The sequence below is a fragment of the Pan paniscus genome, chromosome 15, assembly GCF_029289425.2.
Source record: "Pan paniscus chromosome 15, NHGRI_mPanPan1-v2.0_pri, whole genome shotgun sequence".
NCBI classification, from domain to species: domain Eukaryota; kingdom Metazoa; phylum Chordata; class Mammalia; order Primates; family Hominidae; genus Pan; species Pan paniscus.
The window spans coordinates 79,355,225-79,377,412 of NC_073264.2; the positions used below are offsets into that span (position 1 = coordinate 79,355,225).

The 22,188-nt window shown below is 44.0% G+C and overlaps 1 protein-coding gene across 32 annotated transcripts in view; it reads left to right on the forward strand.

Moving 5' to 3' along the window:
* NRXN3 (neurexin 3) overlaps positions 1–22,188 on the forward strand; it is a 1,742,415-nt gene that overhangs the window by 142,019 nt on the left and 1,578,208 nt on the right. For all 32 annotated transcript variants that reach the window (XR_008620931.2, XR_008620932.2, XR_008620933.2 and 29 more), the window contains exon 3: positions 14,474–14,491. Coding sequence is in view for 29 of the 32 variants with exons in the window: in XM_055097889.2 (XP_054953864.1) it covers positions 14,474–14,491 (18 nt within the window). In the remaining 3 variants the exon portion in view is untranslated. The remainder of the gene's footprint in view (positions 1–14,473; positions 14,492–22,188) is intronic.

The window sequence follows — 22,188 nt, forward strand, 5'->3', positions numbered from 1 at the left end:
ACTATAGAATATAAAGCCCCTCTTGTTCAGTGAGGGGCAGAGTAAGGATGTAAAATTGGGATGAGCTTGACCTTGTGCCTTCCTCCTTCTAGCTTCTGCTTCCCAACCCCTCTGCTGAGCTAACAGAATTTCCACTGACCCAGCCTCCCCAAGAAATGGCAGCTGGGGCCACAGTTCCAAGCCTCTTGACTTCTCCATGCTTCCTAGCTAGGTCCGCCTTAAGCTGTATGTGCAGTGGGGTGGCATGATTTACAAATAAGCAGGACCAAAAAGGAAAAATCCTCTCTTGTGGAAAATTAGGTCAGTGGCAGAGTTGGGGAGGGGAGGGAATCTGGGCCCTGTTCTTCTATCCTTCGGTTCATTCCCCTTTCCTGAAGCCATCAGGGCAGAAACTGATGGTCCTGTTGGGAGCAGACATCTGGGGATGAGGGGGTGGGGAGCAGTGCCCGTGCACATGTTCTTGTGTGGATATGTGTGAGCATGAAAGTGGTCTGTTTTGCAGCCACTTGGGACTCCCCTCTCTCTGAATGTATTTGTCTGGATTACTCTAAGGGGGATATTAGTGTTGTCTAATAACGGCCTTAGATTTATCAGGGGATTTGTTTGATTAATTCCAAAGCAAAGTACAGCAGATAGATTAGAGCTCAGCCAGTGTAGTGGGTCTATACCACCCATCTCTGCCCTTTCTAATTCCTGTTGCGGGGGCTTCCCTCTCTCGTCTTTGTTGTCTTGATGGTTGAAGGCTCTAGTGTTTAAGACCCCACTGTGTGATAGTTAAAACCATTTCCCACTGCTAAAATGCATGAGTGAGTGTCTGGGCTTAGAGATAAATCTCCAAGTTCACACTGTTGTTTCTCTACAAAAGCTGCAGAAATTTGGCTACTTGCTTTTCTTTCCCAGTTGCCACTGCCATACTCTTTTTCTGAATACTAAAAATATTTTATTGCATTTATAAACACAAGCTTTTGGTGATAGGTTGGCACTGAGTCTTTTCTTTATTGGGAAGTTGTAGGTCAGGGGCAGGAGTAGAGAATCCTGTATGTTTGCTTTACAATTTTTTTTCAAGGTACACCTGTTTAAAAGTGTGTAGAGAGGAATGAACTAGGGGAGGTAGAAGTAGGTTAGACTTAATAGGTTTTTGTTAAGTTACCCAAAACCAGTGGTGGTAGGTGGCATCCTGGTGCCTGCTAGAGTTGTGGAGAGGGGAGAGGACACTGATGAAGTGACGAGACAGATGATATATTAAGAGTTAGCAATAAAACACATTTGTATGGCATTTTATATTTTTAAAGCATTTTTATATACATTATCTCATTTGAGTATCAGCCCCCTAAAATATATTCTTCTATTTAATATAGAAGAAATACTGGCACAAAGAGTTCAAGGTCATTCAATGAACTAGTGACTTTTAGAACTGAAACCACCTCTAAATCCAGTGCTTGCTCTCACCATACTCTTAATGTTGGATTCTTCTCCCAGACTCCCAGTCCAGGGTACCAGTACCCCAGCAGAGGCACAGTGGGAAAAGCAATGACCTGGGATGCAGATGACCTCAATTCTGATTTCAGCTCCAAAATTGTCCAGCTGAGTGTACGTGTTAATTCCTCTCTCTTGGATCTGTGTTTCCTCTTCTGTGCCTAGAAGTGTCCTGGACAACTCTACAGCACTGATCACAATGATAATTAATTAATTGCTTGTCTGATTATTTGTGGCCCATCTTCCTGGCTAGACTCTAAGTTCCAAGAGTGCAAGACCTGTGTCTGTCTTGTTCATCTGCCATCACCCCAGTGCCTAGCACCATCCCTGGGACATAGATAATGTGAAATGAATATATGTCAATGAAATGAACCTGTACAATGAAAGGAATGGACCTTACTTGAAGTCCTAAGACTCTTCCACTTTTCAAATTCTCTGCTTTTTCTCTGTTATCTCTGAAACAATCTGAGAAACGCCTCCTTTTTTTGTTTTTACTGTTTTTAAACTGTCTTTAGAGTACAACAGAAATTATAAGATAAAAATAGTGATTAATAATAATTCTAATTATAATTCACAAACATATTATTAATATGTGAATGTGAAATCGAAATGCTTTTTAGGGACTCTCTCTCCTCTTACTTAATCTGTGTTTCTTTCTTTCTTTCTTTCTTTTTTTTTTTGAGATGGAGTCTCACTCTGTCGCCAGGCTGGAGTGCAGTGGCGTGATCTCACCTCACTGCAACCTCTGACTCCCTGGTTCAAGCGATTCTTCCACCTCAGCCTCCTGAGTAGCTGAGATTACAGGCACGTACCACCATGCCCAGCTAATTTTTGTATTTTTAGTAGAGACAGGGTTTCACGTTGTTGGCCAGGATGGTCTTGATCTCCTGACCTCATGACCTCCGCCCACCTTGGCCTCCCAAAGTACTGGGATTACAAGCATGAGCCACCAAGCCCAGCCTAATCTCTGTGTTTCTTGGAAGCAGAAGGTCTCCTTATCTGGGTTTCTGAGCTCCCTCTGGAAGGGCCTCTGCAGACTCCTGTTGAGCCTTCAGAATGGGACTGGTACTCATTAGTAGGCAATATGCATGGGCCTCAGACTCAAAAAAAGATTCTTTTAGGTCCAGAGCTTTACAACACCTCCTTACTTTACAAAGAAGAAGAAATCAACCTTGCTTATTTTTTTTTTAATGGGAGAAATGGAGGGGTACAAAGGAAAGCTGAAAAGCTGCCAAGGGGCTTAGAAGTAAGAGAGTCTTCTAATAGGGCTACTGACTTTCTTCTGGGGTTCCCCAGGTCACTAGAAACTCATTCTGTCAGGGCAAGGATCCATTGGGAGGCATTCAGTTGAATGCTGTCTTGAGCCACTATGTTACCCCTTCCTTCTCAAGTTCATTGCAAACTGTGCTAATCAACCATAAAGTTCTTTCTATCCCAGGCCCATGTGTAGCTTCAAACTCTTTCTTAACACAGTATTCCAGGATGTCAACAATCAAAGAACAGGGAATTAGTATGTGCTGAGCAGGGTGTCAGGCAGGTCATTAGGCATTTTATATACAATTGATTCTTTTGATAAGCTTGACAACTCTGGAATTGATACAATGACTCCCAATTTATAGATGAAGTTTAAGGGACTTATCCAAGGTCACATAATGAATAGCAATATTGGCATTTGAGCTCAAAACTTTCTACATACCTCTCAGTGAGCCCAGCCCTCAGGGGTGTCCATCTGCCCATGGGCCCATATGGTGAAATGTCTTTACAAAAAATTCCTCAGCTAGGTACAGTGTCTCACATCTGTAATGCCAGCACTTTGGGAAGCTGATGTGGGAGGATTGCTTGAGGCCAGGAATTTAAGAACAGCCTGGGCAACAAAGCGAGACCCCTCTCTGTACCAAAAGATAAAAAAAAATGTTAGCCAGGCATGGTGGCATGTGCCTTTAGTCCCAGTTACTTAGGTTGAGCTGGGAGGTCCACTTGATCATGCAGCTATACTCTAGCTTGGGTGACAACAAGATACTGTCTCTTAAAAAAATAAAAGATCTCTCTCCACTCAGTTGTTGCTGTCCATCCTATGGGGGCACTTTGAGATTTCTCCAATCAAAGACTTTGAAGCGTTCTCTGTCAACTCTAAATCCCCCATTAGTGCTAAGTATGATAATAGAAGACCATGTAGGACCACACTATCATGTTTACATCGTCTCTTGGTTCATAAGATTGGTGACTAACAGCAATGCAGAGCCGTCTTTTTGAGTCTCCGGTGCCTAAGTCAGTGTCTGGCATGTAGCACCTGGTCAGTAAATGTTAGCTATTTTGAATAGAACCAGACACAAAGGCTCGCGATGAGAACAAAAAAAGGGTGAGGATAAAGGCTTGTGGTAAATTGTAAACCTTCCCAGCTTTTCTGAGAATCCCAAAGCCAGCCCTTCTCAAACTGTGTTCTGTGAGATGTTACTAGATGTTTAATGGGGGGATTGAGGGGGAATTTTCAGTGATCTAAAAACATATATCCCCTATGGACTATATCTCCTTTTGGACTCCACAGTGTATCTTAGTATGGATGAAATCTTCTGAAGACTTGGGATATTAAAAAACAAACTTGGTGTGTTCTAAATTTACTGGACCACCATTTTGTTTTGTTTTGTTTTGTTTTTTTTCAAAGAACAACTGTTCACATCTTGCTGGATGTTGTGATGTTGTATTTTTATGGAATTTAGTTTTGGATATGCTACCCCAGCTTTTAATCCTTTCTCTGAAATATGGCTCCTGAGATCCCGCGCAGCACTGGACGTTGTACATACAACAATGCACATTATACTCTAAAATACTTCATGACCATCAGTTCCTTCCATACTTTCCAGTGGTCTCAGCGAGCACACACTAATTTCTTGAAATTTGTCCTGGTGTCCCAGAGGATGATAGATTTGGGTGGTGAGACCAGTAAGGGAAGAAATATTTGTGGATGGAAGTATGGTACTGTGGGAAGGAAAACGAGTTTGGAGTCAGAGAAATCGGAGTTCACATCCTGGCTATTATTTATGAGATGCCTGAACTTGGGGGATATTAACTTCCCTGAGCCTTAGTTTCCTTGTCTGTTAAGTGGGATAACAACAGTATCTACATCAGTAGGATTAAATGAGGTTATTTACATACACTATAGTTGCAGGGGCCTGGTATACAGGAAGCACTCAGTAAATGGCAGGGATTATAATAGATAATAATCCCTGCCGCGCTGTCTTCTGGGTCATGTTTTTCACATTTCTTTTATGATGTTATTGTGAATAGGGATCCCACTAAAACCTTTTTTTTGACACTAAGATCTAGCATATTGGCTAACAAGGAATTGCCCCTCATTAGTATTTCTGGAGTGAATAAACGAATGATATAGCACTCTGTTGTTTACAAAGCACTTACATATTTGTGGCCTCATTCAAACCTCACAGCAACCTGGTCATGTACTTACTGTCATTATTCCCTGTAGTTGGGGATATGGAAAATGAAGCTCACAGAGGCTCAGTTGGCAAAAGTCACACAGCTAGTAGGAAGCTGGAAAGTCAGGCCTCAAAGCCAGGGCTTCTGTAACTAAAATGTGGACTGTATACACAATGGAATATTATTCAGCCTTAAAAAGGAAGAAAATTCTGACACATGCTACAACATGAATGAACCATGAGGACATTATGCTAAGTGGAATAAGCCAGTCATAAAAAGAAAAACACTGTGTGATTCCACTTATATGGGGTACCTAGAATGGTCAAGTTCATAGACATTGAAAGTAGATTGGTAGTTTTCAGGGGCCAGTGGGAGGGGGTAAAGGGAATTAGTTTTAATAGGTAAAGAGTTTCAATTTTGCAAGATGGAAAGTGTGGAAGTGGACAATGGTGGTGGTTGTACAGCATTACGAATGTACTTAATACTACTGAACTGTACACTTAAAGATGGTTATGATGGTACATTTCATGTTATGTGTATTTTATCACAATTCAAGAAAACTGGGAAAACAAAACTAGCACCAGGGCTTCTGACTCCAAACTGAGGTTTCTTTCCCACACCCCGTATCAGCATCCCCTACAGAGCAGCTATAGTATGCCTCCTCTTCTAAGACACTTTATTTTGTATTGAATTGAAAAGTTTGCAGAACTCACCTCCTCTGAAACCCTGGAAGACCCACCTGCTTCTCCTAGAACATTCATCCTATTGGCCTAAACTCTGGGAAGTCGGAGTCTTTCCAGAGAGTAGGGAATTCTTGGAAAGAGGGCAGATCCTCTGTCTCAAGGAAATCACTGGGGTCAAGTAATGCAATAATTGTGATTGCCAGCCTCAATGACTACTTCTTTTGTGCCAGACGCCTTGCTAAGTGCTTTTGCATACATTAGTTCTTTATAATGCTTACATCAGTCCTACCAGGCAAGTAGACTGTCCCCATTTTACAGATGGGGAGGTTAGGGCTCGAAGAGATTGGCTAACATGCCTGAGCTCATGTGTGCAAGAGCCAGGATTGTCATTCAAGTCTATCTGACTCTAGAACCTGCCTCTTAACCTCTATGCTATCTAAGGTGGGGGCAGAGAAATTGGAGATGTCTGTGTCTAGAGTGTTTTCCAACATAGGAGTTGACAGATTTCTCTCTCCTCCTGTGATACGCTTTTCTCTCTCCTACCAGATGATGGGACATCTCATTTAGGCCAGTTTCTGTTTTGATTTCCTGGTGTCCTCTGAGATGCAGATGTGTATTCCTTTCCCTGGTGGGTCGTGCTGCAGTGTGAGAAGGACAGCATCCATTTCTTTCCCTAGGAAGTTGATACATGCATCCTGTTTCCTGGCAGTGCCCATCTGCTATGAGGACTTTCCCAAGGCCCTCACCCTGTCGTGTGGGAGACTACTGCAGGTGCCAACCTCATGGCCTAAGGCTGGGAAATATTATTGGGCTGGAAATGCCTTTTGTTTGCAAGGCTTAAACAGGTCAATAGAAGCTCAACTTGTCATTTTCAGTTTACAAGAGATGTGTCAACAAGCCAGCAGAAACAGTAATAATTTCAATAAGTTTCCTGAATGTTTACTATGTGCCTGGCATTGTGCTGAACAACTTTATATGGATTATTTCACTTAATCCTCACAATAGTCATATAAATTAGGGACAATCAGTTCTGTTATAACACTTGTTTTGAAAATGCAAATTTGTTCTAATGCAACTGATGTATTAGGGAACATTTTGAGCATAATAATTTTGCTTTTGATTATGCATGATTTTGTCCATAAGAAACACTAGGTGAAGGCAGAAAACTGCAGCCAGCAGAAGCAAGCTGTGTAGGAACACTCAAAGTGCACACATCTCAAACTTGTACCAGCAACTTCAGCTACCGTGTGTGTTATGAGTCCCACCCCACAAATGATGTTTCAACTTTGTGTCCAATTCCAGGAGATCCTCCTCCTACACTTTACAATGATTCATAAGCTTCCCATTTTCACAGACAAACTTCAGGTCTGTTAAAAGTGCCATATTTATTGTAGTACTTACGTACTTCTTAGTGATTTAACATGTATAGAACTGCTTCCTCTGTTATGTGTCACTGATGAAGTTTATAGGTGTTGCATCCCAACTTCATCTTTCCAGTTAAGCTCTGTGATTTTTACTGTATGATTTTGCACAGCAAAATGACTTTTAGGATTGCATACATGCTTCTGGCAGAACTGACTTTACTACCATTATTCCTGTGTGGCAGAAGAGGACCATGAACCTAAGAAATTTGCCAAAAATATTTTAAGTGACAAGTGGCAAAGCTGGGATTCAAACCCAGGCTACCTTACTCCCATGCCTGTTCTCAAAACTTCTAAAGCATTAAAAAAAAAAAAAAAAAAGGGCTGTCTGCACTGATCTCTGATTATATCTGTAACAACCAGATTGCCTCTTCTCGCAACTGTCAAACCCTGGTTCCTCAAGCCAGAGCCACTGCAAGTATGTGAGAGCCCCTGAAGGTGTTTGAGTACAGCAGTGACCTGGCCCACAGAAATGCTTGCCTTGGTCCTTCCTCTTCCCCTCCTGGCCGCTGCCTGCCCAGGCTGACTGGTGCCTGATATAGCTGCTACTGATGCTCCATCTTGCAATCTGGAGTTATTAGCATCAAAGAACAAAAGCAAACAGCACCAGGGCTCTGGGGCTCAGTCCTCTATGAAGGTAGATGAATGGACCCTTATGTCGGGGATAAAGCTAACACCACCCGGCCTTTTATGGAGACAACTCTTCCTGTGTTTGAAGAGCTCAGACACTGAGAGCCAGAAAGAGCCCTAGAACGAAAGAAACAACCTCCTCACTGCTGGAAGTTTGCTTTAGTTCTTAACTGAAAAAATTGTTTCTGTGTTTGTTCTTGAAGAAGAAGGGAAAACCTTATGCTCATCTTTCCTGGGGACAGGAGTCAATAGGCCACTGGGGAGGTGCAGTCTTTGCCTTTTTTTTTTTTTCTTCTAATGTTATGGCTCAGTGTAATCCTTAGCAGAAGGCCTGCCCTGCTATCTGAGGGCCTGAGGCAAGACTATACATGGAGGCCAGTGGCCAGCCTCCCTTCTCTCTTTGCTAGCACCAGGAAGGCCCTCATGCACGTTTATGTGACGCCCCAGCCTGTAGAAGCCCACGACTCCTGCAGACAGCTTCTTCTTGGCCACTTTTTGACACTAGAGTGCACATACCAGTAGGTTGGTCTGCTTTGAGAGAATGGACCCTGGGAAGAGGCCCATCTAGATTTGGAGCAATTGGGCGAGGAATTCTGGGTACCAGAGCATATTTTATAAGGGTGGGGGCAAGTATTGCTGGCTCTAGGTGGAAACATCTATTTGACCTGTGGACTCTTCAGTTCCTGGGCTGGGATGTGGCTGCAGAAGGAACAGAATGGGCCCCTCTAAAACATATAGCCCAGGGCAGGGGCTCCAGTTGCTCAGGCCTACGGCATTACTGCATTTTACCCCTTTCCTCTGTCCCTTGCAATACCTTTTTCTTACTTCCGTGAGATGCCCAATATTCTCATACCTAATTTGTAGCTCCATGGGTTAGATGGTTTCTGTCCTGGTTTGCTCTTACATTCAAAAATATAGTTTGACCCTTACCTGATGTGCTGCTGAGTCTGAGAGGTATAATCATAGTGCATCCTCTCTAGGTCTTAGTTTCCTTATCTGTAACATAGGATGAATAATGTTTCTACCTGTTAGGGTTTTAATGAAGATTAAATAAGATGATGCATATGACCTAGGGGAGGATGCCAACTCCCTTAAATCAATCTTATCTAGCTGTAAACTGTCTTTTCTTCTGCAATTTACCCCCACTTTTTGTCTATTAAAAAAATCAATGTACACATATGTATACACGCATATTTGCATAGATATTTCCTCAGGCCAGTCCTGGGGCCCAGTGCTGCTTCCCCATACACAGACCCCAGCCTGTATAACAGCACACAGAGAATGCTTAATAAATATGAGCTTTATTAGGATTAATATTGCTTTTATCCCATTTTGTCCTCACGTTCACCCTCTGATGGGCTGATACTGCCAGAATGGTAATTGACAGAAAGGGGAATCCACAGCTGGATGTCCATGATTCAGGTTCTGGCTCCACAGGCTGTGTGACTTTTGGCCAGTTACCTAAGCTTTCTGTGCCTCAGTTTCCTTATCTGTAAAATGAGTGTGGTAATAGTTCCTACCTCATCGGGTTGTTGTGAGGCACTTAGAACAGTGCCTAGCACATAGACAGCCCTCAGTCAATGTCAGCTGGTGATTTTATTACCTTCATATATGAGAGGATAAGAGTATTATAAAAATCAACCCCAAACCCTTCCTCTTGTCACACAGAAGGAAGGCAGACAGACACAGAAGGGACGCAGCTGCAGGTGTTTCTGACTCCTTGCCTTGCTGCCTCCCCATTTCCGAGGGTCTCATCTATACAGCTCCCTCTGCCTGTGGATGCTCCTGTTAGACCAGCTGGGGTCTGTGTATGCAGGAGCAGCCTAGAGCCCCAGGACTGGCCAGAGGAAATACATAGGTAAATATGTGTGTATACATATGTGTGTATCAACTTTTAATAGACAAAAAGTAGGGGCAGATTGCAGAAGAAAAGGCAGTTGACAAACCAGGTAAGATTGATCTAGGGGCGGTGGCATTTTCCCCTGTGCCAGCACACTTCTTCAGCTACCTCCTGCTGTTTTATTTTCTCATACTGATGGGCCTGTAGTTTTCCAGAGCGCCACTGCATTTAAATCTGTATTCTATTTTCTCTCCTAGAAAATAGGTCAGACTCAAGGCAGAGTTCACCAGGTGGGGTCCCAGAAGGTTTGACTGGGACTCGCCTACAGGAGGCTGGCTGTGCAGCCTGTCCCATGCTCCCCAGAGCTCCTCCAGAGGCATGGGGGAGTTGAAGTAGCAAGTCGGGAGAATCTTGGACTCATACCTGTCCAAATGATCTAGTACAAATGAAGAGTGAGGTGGGAGGACTACCCCGGCTGAACTAGCTTCTGCAAGTGCAATAGTGGTGAATGATGGGCCCTTTCTTTTCCTCCCAATGGTTATGTATTAGTCTGTTCTCATGCTTCTGTGAAGGAATGCCTGAGACTGGGTAATTTATAAAGAAAAGAGGTTTGATTGACTCTCAGTTCTGCAGGGCTGGGGAGGCCTTAGGAAACTTACAATCATGGCAGAAGGGGAAGCAAACATGTCCTTCACATGGTGGCAGGAAGGAGAAGTGCTGAGCAAAAGGGGGAAAAGCCCCTTATAAAACCATCAGATCTTGTGAGAACTTATTCACTACCACAAGAACAGCATGAGTGTAACTGCCCCCATGATTAAATTATCTCCCACTGGGTCCCTCCCATGACTTGTGGGGATTACGGGAACTACAATTCAAGATGAGATTTGGATGGGGACACAGCAAAACCGTATCAGGTTAGAAGAACCAGGTTCCCCAAACTGCAGAAAATTGTTTCCCTTGGACTTGAGGATGACCATGCTGAGCATATGCACTTGTGGCTGAAGTTATTGTTGAATATGCAGTAAGTGTCTGTGGGATTCAGAGTGGAGGCAGGAATACTCTAATTTCCTTCTTCCCTGGTTGTGATGCTGAAGAGAGGGGGTGAAAGATGGAAGTGGGTTTCCAATTCTTTCTTTCCTGTTTTGTTCCTACTGTTTAGAGCATGGAGATCCTAAGGGAGGTGGCTGCAACTGGGACAGAGCTAGTTTTCATCAGGGTTACTTTTTCCCCCTGAATATTTCTTGAGTACCTGTTACCTACTGAGGACGTGTGTGAATGGTAGAGCTAGGAAGGTGGGAGTAATGTGAGCCAGTCCTCGGTTTTTCTATCATAACGTAGAAATAACTAACTGAACAGATACAGCCTAGATCTTTTGCATTTGCTATTCCCCTGCCTAAGTAGTCTTTGTCAGGTATACAGAAGAGTGTTTCTCACCTTCTTCAGGTATCAGCTCAAATACTACTTCGTCAGAAAGACCTTCTTTAACTACCTTCTCTAAAATGGGGATACTCTGCTGGCACTTACTCTACTTTTCCTTTCTTCATGGCTCCAATCGCTATTTGACATTATGTATCTGTTTTTATTCCCATTAAAACCCAAGAGTATTGTCTGTTTCATTCACTGCTTGTATCTCCAATGTTTAAAGCAGAGTTCAGCCTATGATAGATGCTCGGCCAATATGTATTGAATGGTGAATAGATGATCTTCATTGATAAAACTCGCAGAAATACTTTTAGTATCTCCATTTATACATGATAAGTTTGAGGCTCAGAGAAGCTAAGGCAGTTGCCTGTAGATGAGGGGGTAGAGCTAGGATTTGGTTCTAGATCATCTTAATCCCCTTATTAAGAAAAGCTGTTTTCTTCTATGCTCCCCATATTTTTAGGTAAGCTGCCTTCACATGGTAACAAAAATGGAATATGGCAGCTCTAGAGAAATGAAAGCACCCCATTTCCTGATAATTCCAGTAAAATTCTCTGGGAAGACTCTCATTGGTTAGGCTTGGGTCATATGTCTGTTCCTGAGCCAATTATTGGAAATAGAATATTCTCAAGACCTGGACTGAGTCACATGACTACTACCCTTGGAGCTCAAGTGGGAGTGGGGGTCACCTCTAGCAAACCACGTGGGCTAAGGCTGGGAAGGGGGCTTTCCCTGGAAAACAGCTGAGGATTGTTACAAGAAGAAGAGGAAAGGGATGCTGGATAGACAGTCTGGCAGATAGACACTGCTAAGGTTTTGATCCTTACCTGCTAGCCATCCCCCTCCTTCGTCTACCTCTTACCTTTGCCATTTCGTTCTGTCAATCAGAATTGAGTCCAGAGATTCAGGTCACTCACTGCTTCTTGGGCCAGGGGCCAGGTGATAATGTGTCTCTATTCCTAAAGTTGGAATAATGCTCAGACCTGCCTCCAGGTCAGTGCCACAGCTAGGAACTGAGCTTGGACCTTGATCCCCAGCTGGAAGATTTTGTTCATTTGTTTGTTTTTGGTGGGATTGTTGCCCCTCTTTGACAAGAATAGGTGCAGTATTTTTACATACAGGACTAGAACTATGCCAAATTGAGACTTGAGGAGGGAAAACAAAAGAAATAAGGATGGAATTTGTTTTGATCTTTGCTTCTGTTCGCCCCCTCACTTCACACTGAGGAACGGGGTGGGAAAGAACCAGAGGGAGGGGAGATCGGGAGCAGATGTCCTTATTCATAAGTAGAAAAGTGGAACCAAAATCACTGGCTTCATTCCTGTGATCTCTTGGTGTTTCCAGTGAGCCATCTGGTCAATATTTTTTGATATTTCCGTCTGTGGTAATTCAAAGTGATGACAATCAGAGTCACTAACGTTATGTAGCATTGTACTTAGTTCAGTGCTTTACAAGCATTTAATCTCATTTAATTCTCATAACACCCCCATGAGGGAGGCTCTGATATCATTCTCATTTTATAGCCAAGGAAGATGACTCTTAGAAGTTAAATGATGGGTCCAAGGCCACAGAGAGGCTGGGATTTGAACCCAGACCTGTCTGCCTCTGAAGTTTAAGATTGTAATCACATCCCCAAATGGGCAAGTAACTAGTATCGAAAAACCTTTGGAGTTCCAAGGAATTCTGTCTCCCTGTGACTTGGTGTCCCCAAAGAGCCTATTTGTATGAACAATGGTGTTGACATTCTTCTGCCACAGAACTCGGCCACATGTAAATAGTTTGATATCCTGTTTAATTAAGGGGTATTTTAACATCTATTCCAGGCAATCCATCAGTAACAGTTAATGGCCCCGCCTAGTTATTTACACAATTTTTCCCTTTCCACCTCTTCTCTTCTTCCTGCCATTCATCCCTAAATCTAACACACTAGAAAACCTGAAGGGGCGGTGTGGCTGAGGCATGATTCAGAGCTTTCTAGAAGTTTCTCTGGGCAGATACAGCTTCTAGGGGAGGCAGGGTGGGGGCTAGAGAAGTGCTCAGCTGTTGCTATGGGTATGTTTATTCTGGGGCACAGCTTAGTTGGTCAGCACCTGGATTTCCTGGGGCAAGGGCCCTAAGGACACACTGGAGCTTTACAAATCTGATTGCAGGTGTTTCATTATTGGTTGGCATGAAGAACATTACCTATCCTGTTCAGGCAGCAAATTAGAGGCACAGAGAATAAACCATGACCCACTCATAGGGCAGGTGGGAAACGCTCACCCAGCTTCCCCATGGCTTCAGCATGATCACTTTAATCTGCAAACCAAATTCAGGTCCTGTATGCTCTTGAGGGACCTAGGCTTCAGTCGAATGAATGATGGACTGGGTGGTATGCAAGAGATCTAGGATATTTTCTAGTCTCTGCCCCTGAAGTAGCTGTGTGACCTTATACAAGTCTCTCTACTTTTTCATCCTCCATCTTAACAAAAAAGAACTAAACTAGGTACTTAGTGTCTATGGCTACTCCAGATCCACCATTCAGTGATTCTAAGTGAGCTATCCAAGACTGCCAGGTTGGTCATTGTTTCCTGAAGCAGCCCCTTGTTCCTTCTCCTCTGCTGTGGTATATCCTCTCAGGTTGGGTCTAGGGGTTTTAACAGTGCCTTGGGCTGCTCTGGGTTATGCTTCCCCAGCCCGATTCTATTTCACATCTGAGGGAAGGAGGAGGAGATTATGTTGTTCATGGGGCTGATTGGAGCGAACCGTTCTTCATTTTCTGAAAGTTCATTGGCTTAATTCAAATGTCAACCTTCCTAGGGTTGGGTGTTTATTCGTAGTTGTCAAAAGTGATTTCAAATGGCAATTTCTGTCATTAGTGTTAGGGTGAAAAGCAGGGAAAAAAATTAAAGTAGGAGGCAGGATTTCAATTTGTTTGATGAATGATCTACTCACACACAATCTCATGCACACACACTGCTGTCTGTGATGAAGCGTGGTCACTGGGTATACTGGGGAGGCGGGGAATTGTAAATATTTTGTGACCTTATGTCCTTCAGTCCTATGTGGTGAATAAATCTGTAACTTGCTCTTAATTCTTATGCCTCTTTTGCTTTGTTTCTCAAGGGAGTGGTTCATTTTTACTTTTTCTCTCTGCTGGGAAACCTTGCTTGACTTCATGTCCAGTGTTTGGTATCCAAAGACGAGGAGGAGGAGGATTTGCTTTGGTGTCAGTGTGCAGAAATCAACCAGAATATTTTAACCAATATTCTTGCAGGATTCCAGTCTGCTTGGCTCTTTGAAGCCCTATCTGATTCCAGGATGATGTCTTTCCGGACAGATGTGAAGCTTACCTCTCTTGCTACATGCAAAGTGAAAAGGGAGCTTGGCCCCTCGGCTTGCATGGGTGGTTTTTGGGTGAAGGTAGAACTAAGTGCTCAGAAGCTGAGTACCTCTGGAGCTTGCATGAACTTGATAGTCATGCAAGAGCACATTGCATTGTGTGTGTGTGTGCTGCTAACACTCTTCTTCCTTTTTCTCCCCTTTTCTCTCCTCTCTCCCTTTCCCTCCCTTTGAAAATGCTGCCACAGATGTCAGTCAAGATCCAGGTGAGTCTTTGTGTTTGCACAGCTGCTGTGGGAATTTCCCCTCTGCTAGATTGTGCATGGTTTGAGTCTGAGTGAGACTTTTATAGAGACAAAATTCTGAGTATATTGCATTTTCACTGATCTAGGTTTAGAAGAAGAAATGCATTGAATTAATGGATTTGTATTGGTTTTGAAGAACCATTTTAAAGCCAAAGGAATATGGTTCTCATACTTAATATAATCACTTCCTTCTCATTAGTATTTCTGGGTGATTCAGAAAATGAACATTTTTGGGAAAGTATTTGTAAAGATGTTCTTAGATATGTATTCTCCAATTTAATGAACAATGTTTGCTTTGTCTTTCACACATCTGCTTATCTTCTCTAGCTTCATGTGGTTGAAAGCAGAAGATATGACATATGTAGCATGGAAAATATGATGTGGGTGAAAGGAGGTTTCTTTCTTTTTATTCTAAGAAATGTCTTTTTCACAATGAAATCAGCAATATTTATTGTTTTTCCTGGTTATGTAAATAATACATGCTCACTGTGGAAAAAAAAGCAGGATGGTTTGAATAAATGGTTTTTGTCAATGGAAAAATTAAAGAACCACCTTTATAATAATTATGCATTTCTCTTTTTAAAGTGTGTCTTCATCCAGAGTCCTGGTTTTAAGCATTGTGTGTGTGTAGACAAATATATATGCACACACACATACATAGAATCATGTGAACTGATGCAGGCATTTATGGATAAGTGTCAGATGACTTAGAATGGTTTGGAGACTATTCTGAACTGGCTAGAACTTTGAGTTAAAAAGAATAATTAACTTGACCAAATAGGAAGGGAGCGTCATTTCAGGTGTTTTCACATGTTTTCTTGTTTAGTCCTTTTAACATTTAATTTTTATAGCATTAATACAAGATAAGTATCATTATATTCATTTTAATGTACAGGAAATTTAGGGCCTGTTAGGTTAAGCAGTTTTGCCTACGATCATAGAGCTTGTCAGTGGTAGCACTGGGATTTGAACTTCTGACTCTCCATTGGAACATGCTGGGACCTGTAAGTGAAAATTCTCAGTGATTAAAGATTTTATAAGTATTTCCTAATGAGACTATTGCTTATTTGTTTGTTTTTGCTTAGAGATAATTGACATTTTCTTTATTAGCAGCCTTCTTTCCAAATGAATTTATCTTTTTATTGTTCTTAAATGTCTAAAATAATCAACCAGACTTAAGTAGGGTTCTTCTGATCATTGTTCTGTGTGGGATCTTACACAACATAAAAGTAGAATACAGTTATTCTACTTAATGCAGAGAGTTTCTCTCCATTTCTTCCTGCCTGCTCCCTACCTTTGAAAATAATTGGTGTTTGAACCAAAGCCCAGGACAGCATTTCCTAGGAAGATGCCATTAAGTTTATTATTTCTATTTAATAATATTTTAGTTCAATCACTCACTCAACAAATATTTATGTTCCAGGAACTGTTCTAGGCCATGGGGACAAAACAGTGAACAAAACAGAAGACATTCAGTGCCCTCATGGACCTTTTACTTTAGACAGAGGCAGACAATGATCTAAAATGTACACGCAGACACACACATATCTATGTATATATACATATACTTTATATGCATACATATATACACACGTATATGCATATTATGTATATGCATGTTATGTATATATTACATATATATAGTATCGGGGGTGGATGGGAAGTGCTGTGGAGAAAATTGAAGCAGGATAGAGGAGAAGTCCCTAATTTACAACAGGTAGTCAGGGAAGTACCCTCTGATAAGATGATATTTGCTGGGGAACCTCAAGGAAGCGAGGGAGTAAGTCCAACACCTCGTTTTGTTTGTAAAGTGCCACGTGGCGGCTTCTCTTTCTGGTTCCCAGCAGAGAAGTGACCAGGGGTCACCACATAGAGCTGGGCCCTGCATAGGGTCTCCCAGCCAAGGGGGTGAATGGGGGTATGAATCCAACCTGTGTTCCTCTTGCCAAGCTTGTGCCCATGAGGCTGCCTCTGACCAAAGGGGCATCTTTTTCTAGTGCTCACACAGGCGCCATATTGGTCCTGGGTGAGATAACATGGTGGAGTGAAACGCAGTGGACCCATAGGCCTTCTGCCATCCTTTCAAAGGGGTAGAGGTCTGAGGAATACCCTTCCTCAGATAACAGCAACTATGACCAGCCTGACCCACACCATTTCAATTTCATGGCTGTTGTCTCATTTTGTTCTGTTATCCCTCTGAGGTGTGTAGCCCGAGTGTCATTTCAGTGCTGAGGAAGTTGGGCCCAGGGAAGTTAAATGATGTGTGACGGTCACCCAGCTGTTGAGTGGCAGGGCCAAGAGGGGATTGCAGCCTAATTTCAGATCTTGTGCTCTTCATTCTTTCCTTGAAGTGTCAAGGGCTGATTACCAATCTTGTTGCCCCACCAACCCCTTGCTTTTTTGTGGTTTCTGAGCCTGAAGCAAATCACTGGTTTGGACCCTTCACTTGTGGCCCTGGACATGGCAGGAGGTGGCCTGAGCGTGCCCGGCCCTGGCTGAGGTCAGTGGGGGCCTCCTGCCTCTCTGAGCCCCTTGCCAGGCATTCTGGAGCCAGCAGCACTGTGGTTCTGAAACAAGAAGCCTTCAGCAGTTCTCTGACTCTTTTTTCCTTCCCCTCAGGAAGTCAAGTTGGGGATTTTATGAGCTAATGTAACTATTTACCCAGAGGCCGCTGGAAGACTATAAAGGGATGATTGATTAATTGATTAATTTTACATGTGGAGGAGATGAGTTAGAAGTAACCCTACTGTAAAGCAGTCTGAGATGGGGCCTGGTGGGCAACACCTTTCCCAAGGTCCCAGAGACAGGTTAGGAACTTGGAGCAAGAGCCCAGGGCACCCAGGAAAAAGGGGCAGGCACATTTTCTTCCACTTCATGGGGTGAAATCCACATTCCCTGCTTGTAACCTTTGGGGAGGAGGTTCAGAATAATAACAGTAACAATAAGCACTTGGCAGGTGCTGAAGAGGGCCCGGGAGCCCAGCTCTGACATTCTCTTAACCCTCCATGTCAGCTCCTCCAGGTTGGTGTTACTATCCTCAGCACAGATGGAGAAAAGCTGCTGCAGGGAGCTTCAGTAACTTGCCCAGCTCACCTCTTGCTAGTGACTAGGCCAGGATCCCGGATCTGTCTGCCTCCAAAGCTTGTGCTCTTGTTCTTCCAGACCCTGCCTTTCACACGACAGAGCTGTGGGCCAGGCTGTGTCCTATTTGTGTCCGCATTCCCAGCTCTTTGCACAGCACATGGCACAGAGCTTAACCTCAAAAATCTCTATTGAACAAGAAGTATGGCCACAAGCACATGGGGAGTTTTGAGTTTGTAGGGTTCCAAGACATGGTGGAGCTTAAAGGGTATCCTGTCCAAGGAGTGCAAACTGAGGCCCAAGAAGGGAAGGGACCTATCCAAGGCCATGTTACCCATTTGTGGCCTGGCAGGGACCCCTGTCAGGTGCCTTATCCCATGCTTTTGTACATTGGGATTTGTCACTGGTCTTCCTGGGCTGCTTGTAGGGCAGAGGTGGGCATCTCTGCCCTGCCTTTAACCTTCCCCTGCCTTTTGCCTGTTCTAGAACTCTCTAGAAGCCATTTGGAGGTGAGGAAGAGGGAAGAGTAGTGGGTTAGAGCACAGGGAACAATTCTGGGACCTCTGGGTGTGAGACCCTTCTTCTCTCCTCCCCCAGTGCTTCTCCCTCCTGCCTGGAGGGGCTGTTTATGGTGCTCCAATGACAGCCTCTCTCCTCCGAAGGGATAATTTCTCAGGCTCTGCCTGCTGATTAGACCTGGAATTTAAATGAATAACTGTGACCTTGTGGAAGTGCCCTAGTTATTCAGAGGCCCGATGAGGAAATAGGCCTCCTGCTTCCGTCCATCAGAGCCCTGGTAGGCACGGCGGGAGGGGCTCCTGTCTGCTGGGCCCCCAGGAGGCCTCCGTCTGCTGTTGCCAAAGGAACAGACGCCTTTGCTGGAGCCTTCCCCTACCCGCTCTTGATCTCCGCCCCGTATTGTGTTCCTCCTCCATTGTAAGTCATCTCAGGCTGTCCTTGGGGAGGGGACCTGATTATGTGTCCTGGGCCTTGCCCTGTCTCCAGGGAGCCACTCAGTCCAGCCTGAACCCAAAGCTTGGAGACAGCTCAAGTCTGACTTTTGTTTGTGGGCACAGAGGGGATGCACTTGAAGCTTGTTGCTCACAGGGCGACCTGCAGAACCGACCAGCAGATTCTCAGGCCTGCTGAATCAGAATCTGCATTTTATCAGGACCGCTAGGTGTATACTCATTAAAGTTTGAGCCACACTGAGCTCAAATTCCCACTCTCTCCTCCCATTTGGGACCAACAGGGCTGTCTTTACTGAGAAGTTGCGGTTCACCTCGTGAAAGCCCTCGTCTTCCTCTCTTGTGCTGGGCACAGAATGAGATATCTGATGTGGTTGTGGGGAGGAAGAAGGAGAACGAGATTAGGGAAGGGAACGAGAATGAACACTTACTGACCACTTAGTCTGCGCTGGTCACTGTTCAGGCACACTCTGTCTGACATGTTACATCTTTCATGTAGACGCAAGGCAAGGTAGCATCGGATGGAGCAGGAGTTGGCAAACTATAGCTTGAGGGTCAAATCCAGCTTGCAGCCTGGTTTTGTATGGCTTGAAAGCTAAGAATGGGTTTTACATTTTTAAATGGCTGGGAACGGTCAGAAGATGAACAATTTGTAAGACAAAAATTTTATGAAATTTGAATTTCCATGCTCGTAAAGTTCTTTCGGAACATAGCCACACCTGTTCCTTTGTTCCTTTATGCACTGTCTCTGGCTAACATTTTTTTTTTTTTTGAGATGGAGTTTCACTCTTGTCACCCAGGCTGGCATGTAATGGTGCAATCTCGGCTCACTGCAACCTCTGCCTCCCGGGTTCAAGCAATTCTTCTGCCTCAGCCTCTCGAGTAGCGAGGATTACAGGTGTGTGCCACCACGCCCAGCAAATTTTTGTATTTTTAGTAGAGACGGGGTTCCACCATGTTGGCCAGGCTGGTCTCAAACTCCTGACCACCTGTGATCTACCTGCCTCAGCCTCCCCAAGTGCTGGGATTACAGGTGTGAGCCACCTCACCTGGCCTGTCTTCGGCTACTTTTGAGCTGCACAGGCAGAGTTGCATAGTTGTGATGGAGCCTCACAGCCTCTAAAGTGTTTACGATCTGGCTCCTTATTAAACAAAAGTTTGCCACCTCTGTCTCTATCATGGCACTGTGACCTATTCAACTTACTTTACCTTTGTGGGGGTTCCACTTCTTTCATCTGCAAAATGGGGACAATAAGAGAACCTACCTCATGGAGTTGTTTCGAGCTTGTGTTAGAACAGTGCCTGGCACATAGTTAGCCATATATAAAATAGCTATTAGTATAAATGTGAAAGGAAAATAAATCTTGGGGCCCCCAAATCACTAAAGGGAAAAGTCAAGCTGGGAACTGCTTGGGGGAAACCTGCCTCCCATTCAATGCCACCCCTCTGCTCACTGGGATAGATGCATATCTGATTGCCTCCATTGGAAAGGCTAATCAGAAACTCAAAAGAATGCAACCCTTCATCTCTCACCTTTCTGTGACCTGGAAGCCCCCTCCTCTCTTCTTGCCTTTGCTTCAAGTTGTCCCGCCTTTCCAGACCTAACCAATGTACTTCTTACATACATTGATTGATATCTCATGTCTCCCTAAAATATATAAAACTAAGTTGTGCCTGGACCTCCTTGGGTACGTGTCCTGCTGACTTCCTGAGGCTGTGTCAGAGTGGGTCCTCAACTTTGGCAAAATAAACTTTCTAAATTAACTGAGACCTCAGATTTTTGGGGTTCACATAAGTTATCCATTTGATCCTTTAAGCACATGTTTCCATTTTATAGATGAAAATACTTTGGCTTAGAAAGGTTTTTTTAAAAACGGAAAATCAACCCACCGTTGTAGCTGTGTCTTGGTCTCCCTAATTGTCTTGAGGCATGCTCCTGTGCAGTGCTGTAGAACCTCCCCAAACACACCTGCTGTTCTCTCCTGTCACGTATTCTCTCCCATCTGTCCTGCCCTTTGTGCTTCCAGTCAAGAGGTCCCTCAAACTTAGATCCCAGCCATTGTTCTCAAGTGGGGCTTAGGAACCAGTAAAAAGGGGCAAAGGAGACCAATAGTTTGTAGAGAGCCCACAGTGTGCCAGGCACCTACCACTTCACCCATGAAGAACCTTGAGCTCCAAGACATTGCATCCTTTGCCCAAGGTCAGAAGCAGGTATGGTAAGTTTCAGAATGTAAATGCAGGTCTGGAATTCTGCTTGGTAGTTCTGCCACTTTTCCCAGGAGGTGTACGCCCTTGGGCAAGTCTTGTAACCTCTCTGGGCAATAGGCTTCTTTTCTTTAACCTGATAGATTAGAATCAGATGACCTTTCAGGCTTCTTTGATTCTGAGGCTGTATGCTTAGACCATCTGACTGAGATGCCTTGGGGAATAGCAACCAGGAGAATGCCTTCTCCATTACCAAAGACTTCAACCTCCTAACTCTAGTAGTACCTATGAGATATTTTGTTTTTTCTTTGCTATTCTTTGGGGCAATACTCTTACTTGCTTTTCTTCCTTATTACTTTATGAGAAAAAAACACTTGAAATTGTTGAGCTTGTATTTTAAGCCAGGCATGGAAATATTAAGTATTACATGCCTCATTTAATGTTTTTGACATTCCTAGGAGGTAAATTGCTATTTGGCCCATTTCACCCATGAACCAATTGAGGCTCAGGTACAATAAGTACCTCACTGATACAACCCAGTAAAAAGTAGTGGAACAGAATGCAAACCCTGGTAGGTGCGGCCCAGGAGACATCTCCTAGGGAGTTCCACTAGAGTGTACACTTCACAAAGGTACACTGGTGTTTACAACTGTGCCCTCTTAGCCTAGAACTCTGACAATACATTGCAGGCACAGAAAAACACTTCCTGAATGAATCAACAGTGCTTAGGACTCAGCTCTTTGTTTTATCCCACATCCTGCTGAAAGAAAGTCCGCTTTTTATTGGGGTTCACCCTGAGACAGAAGGTAATTGAATGAATCTTTATTCAGTGCCCATCTTGGGCTTGGCTCAGTGGGAGATGGAGGCTGCAGGGAAATCTACCTCCATTGCGTGTAATTAGATTGGAAGGGGGCCCTCAGCTGGGCTAGCAGTGCTCAATTCCCAGCCAATTGCCTGGCTGGGGCCCAGGAAGACCCCCCTGCCTCCTGTAGCTGTTCTCGATGAGTAAGTGTGAGTAAGGAGCTGCTTCTCAACCTGCCTCCAGCTTTGGCTCACTCAGGGATGCAGATCACTGGGCCTTGGTGCTTTTTTCTAGAGCCGTTAGAAATCCCTCCTTTATTGTCTTAGGCAGACCCACCGGGGTATTGGTTATGGTCACATTTCATTTCCCAGTTCTGGAGGGCAAGGCCAGAGTTTTAGCTGGAAAAATCATTTGTGGTATCCTGCCCCTGACCCTGCCAAATGGGCGGAGGTGTTTATTTGTTGCTCCAGTGTTGAGGGCAGCAGTGGCATTTAGAAGGAAGGGATAATGAATGTTAAATGTGCTGTGATATGCAGAAGAGCCTCATTCAAAGTTTTGTGCTGCTCAAAATGTCATTGATGAGACCATTGCGAGACTATTCT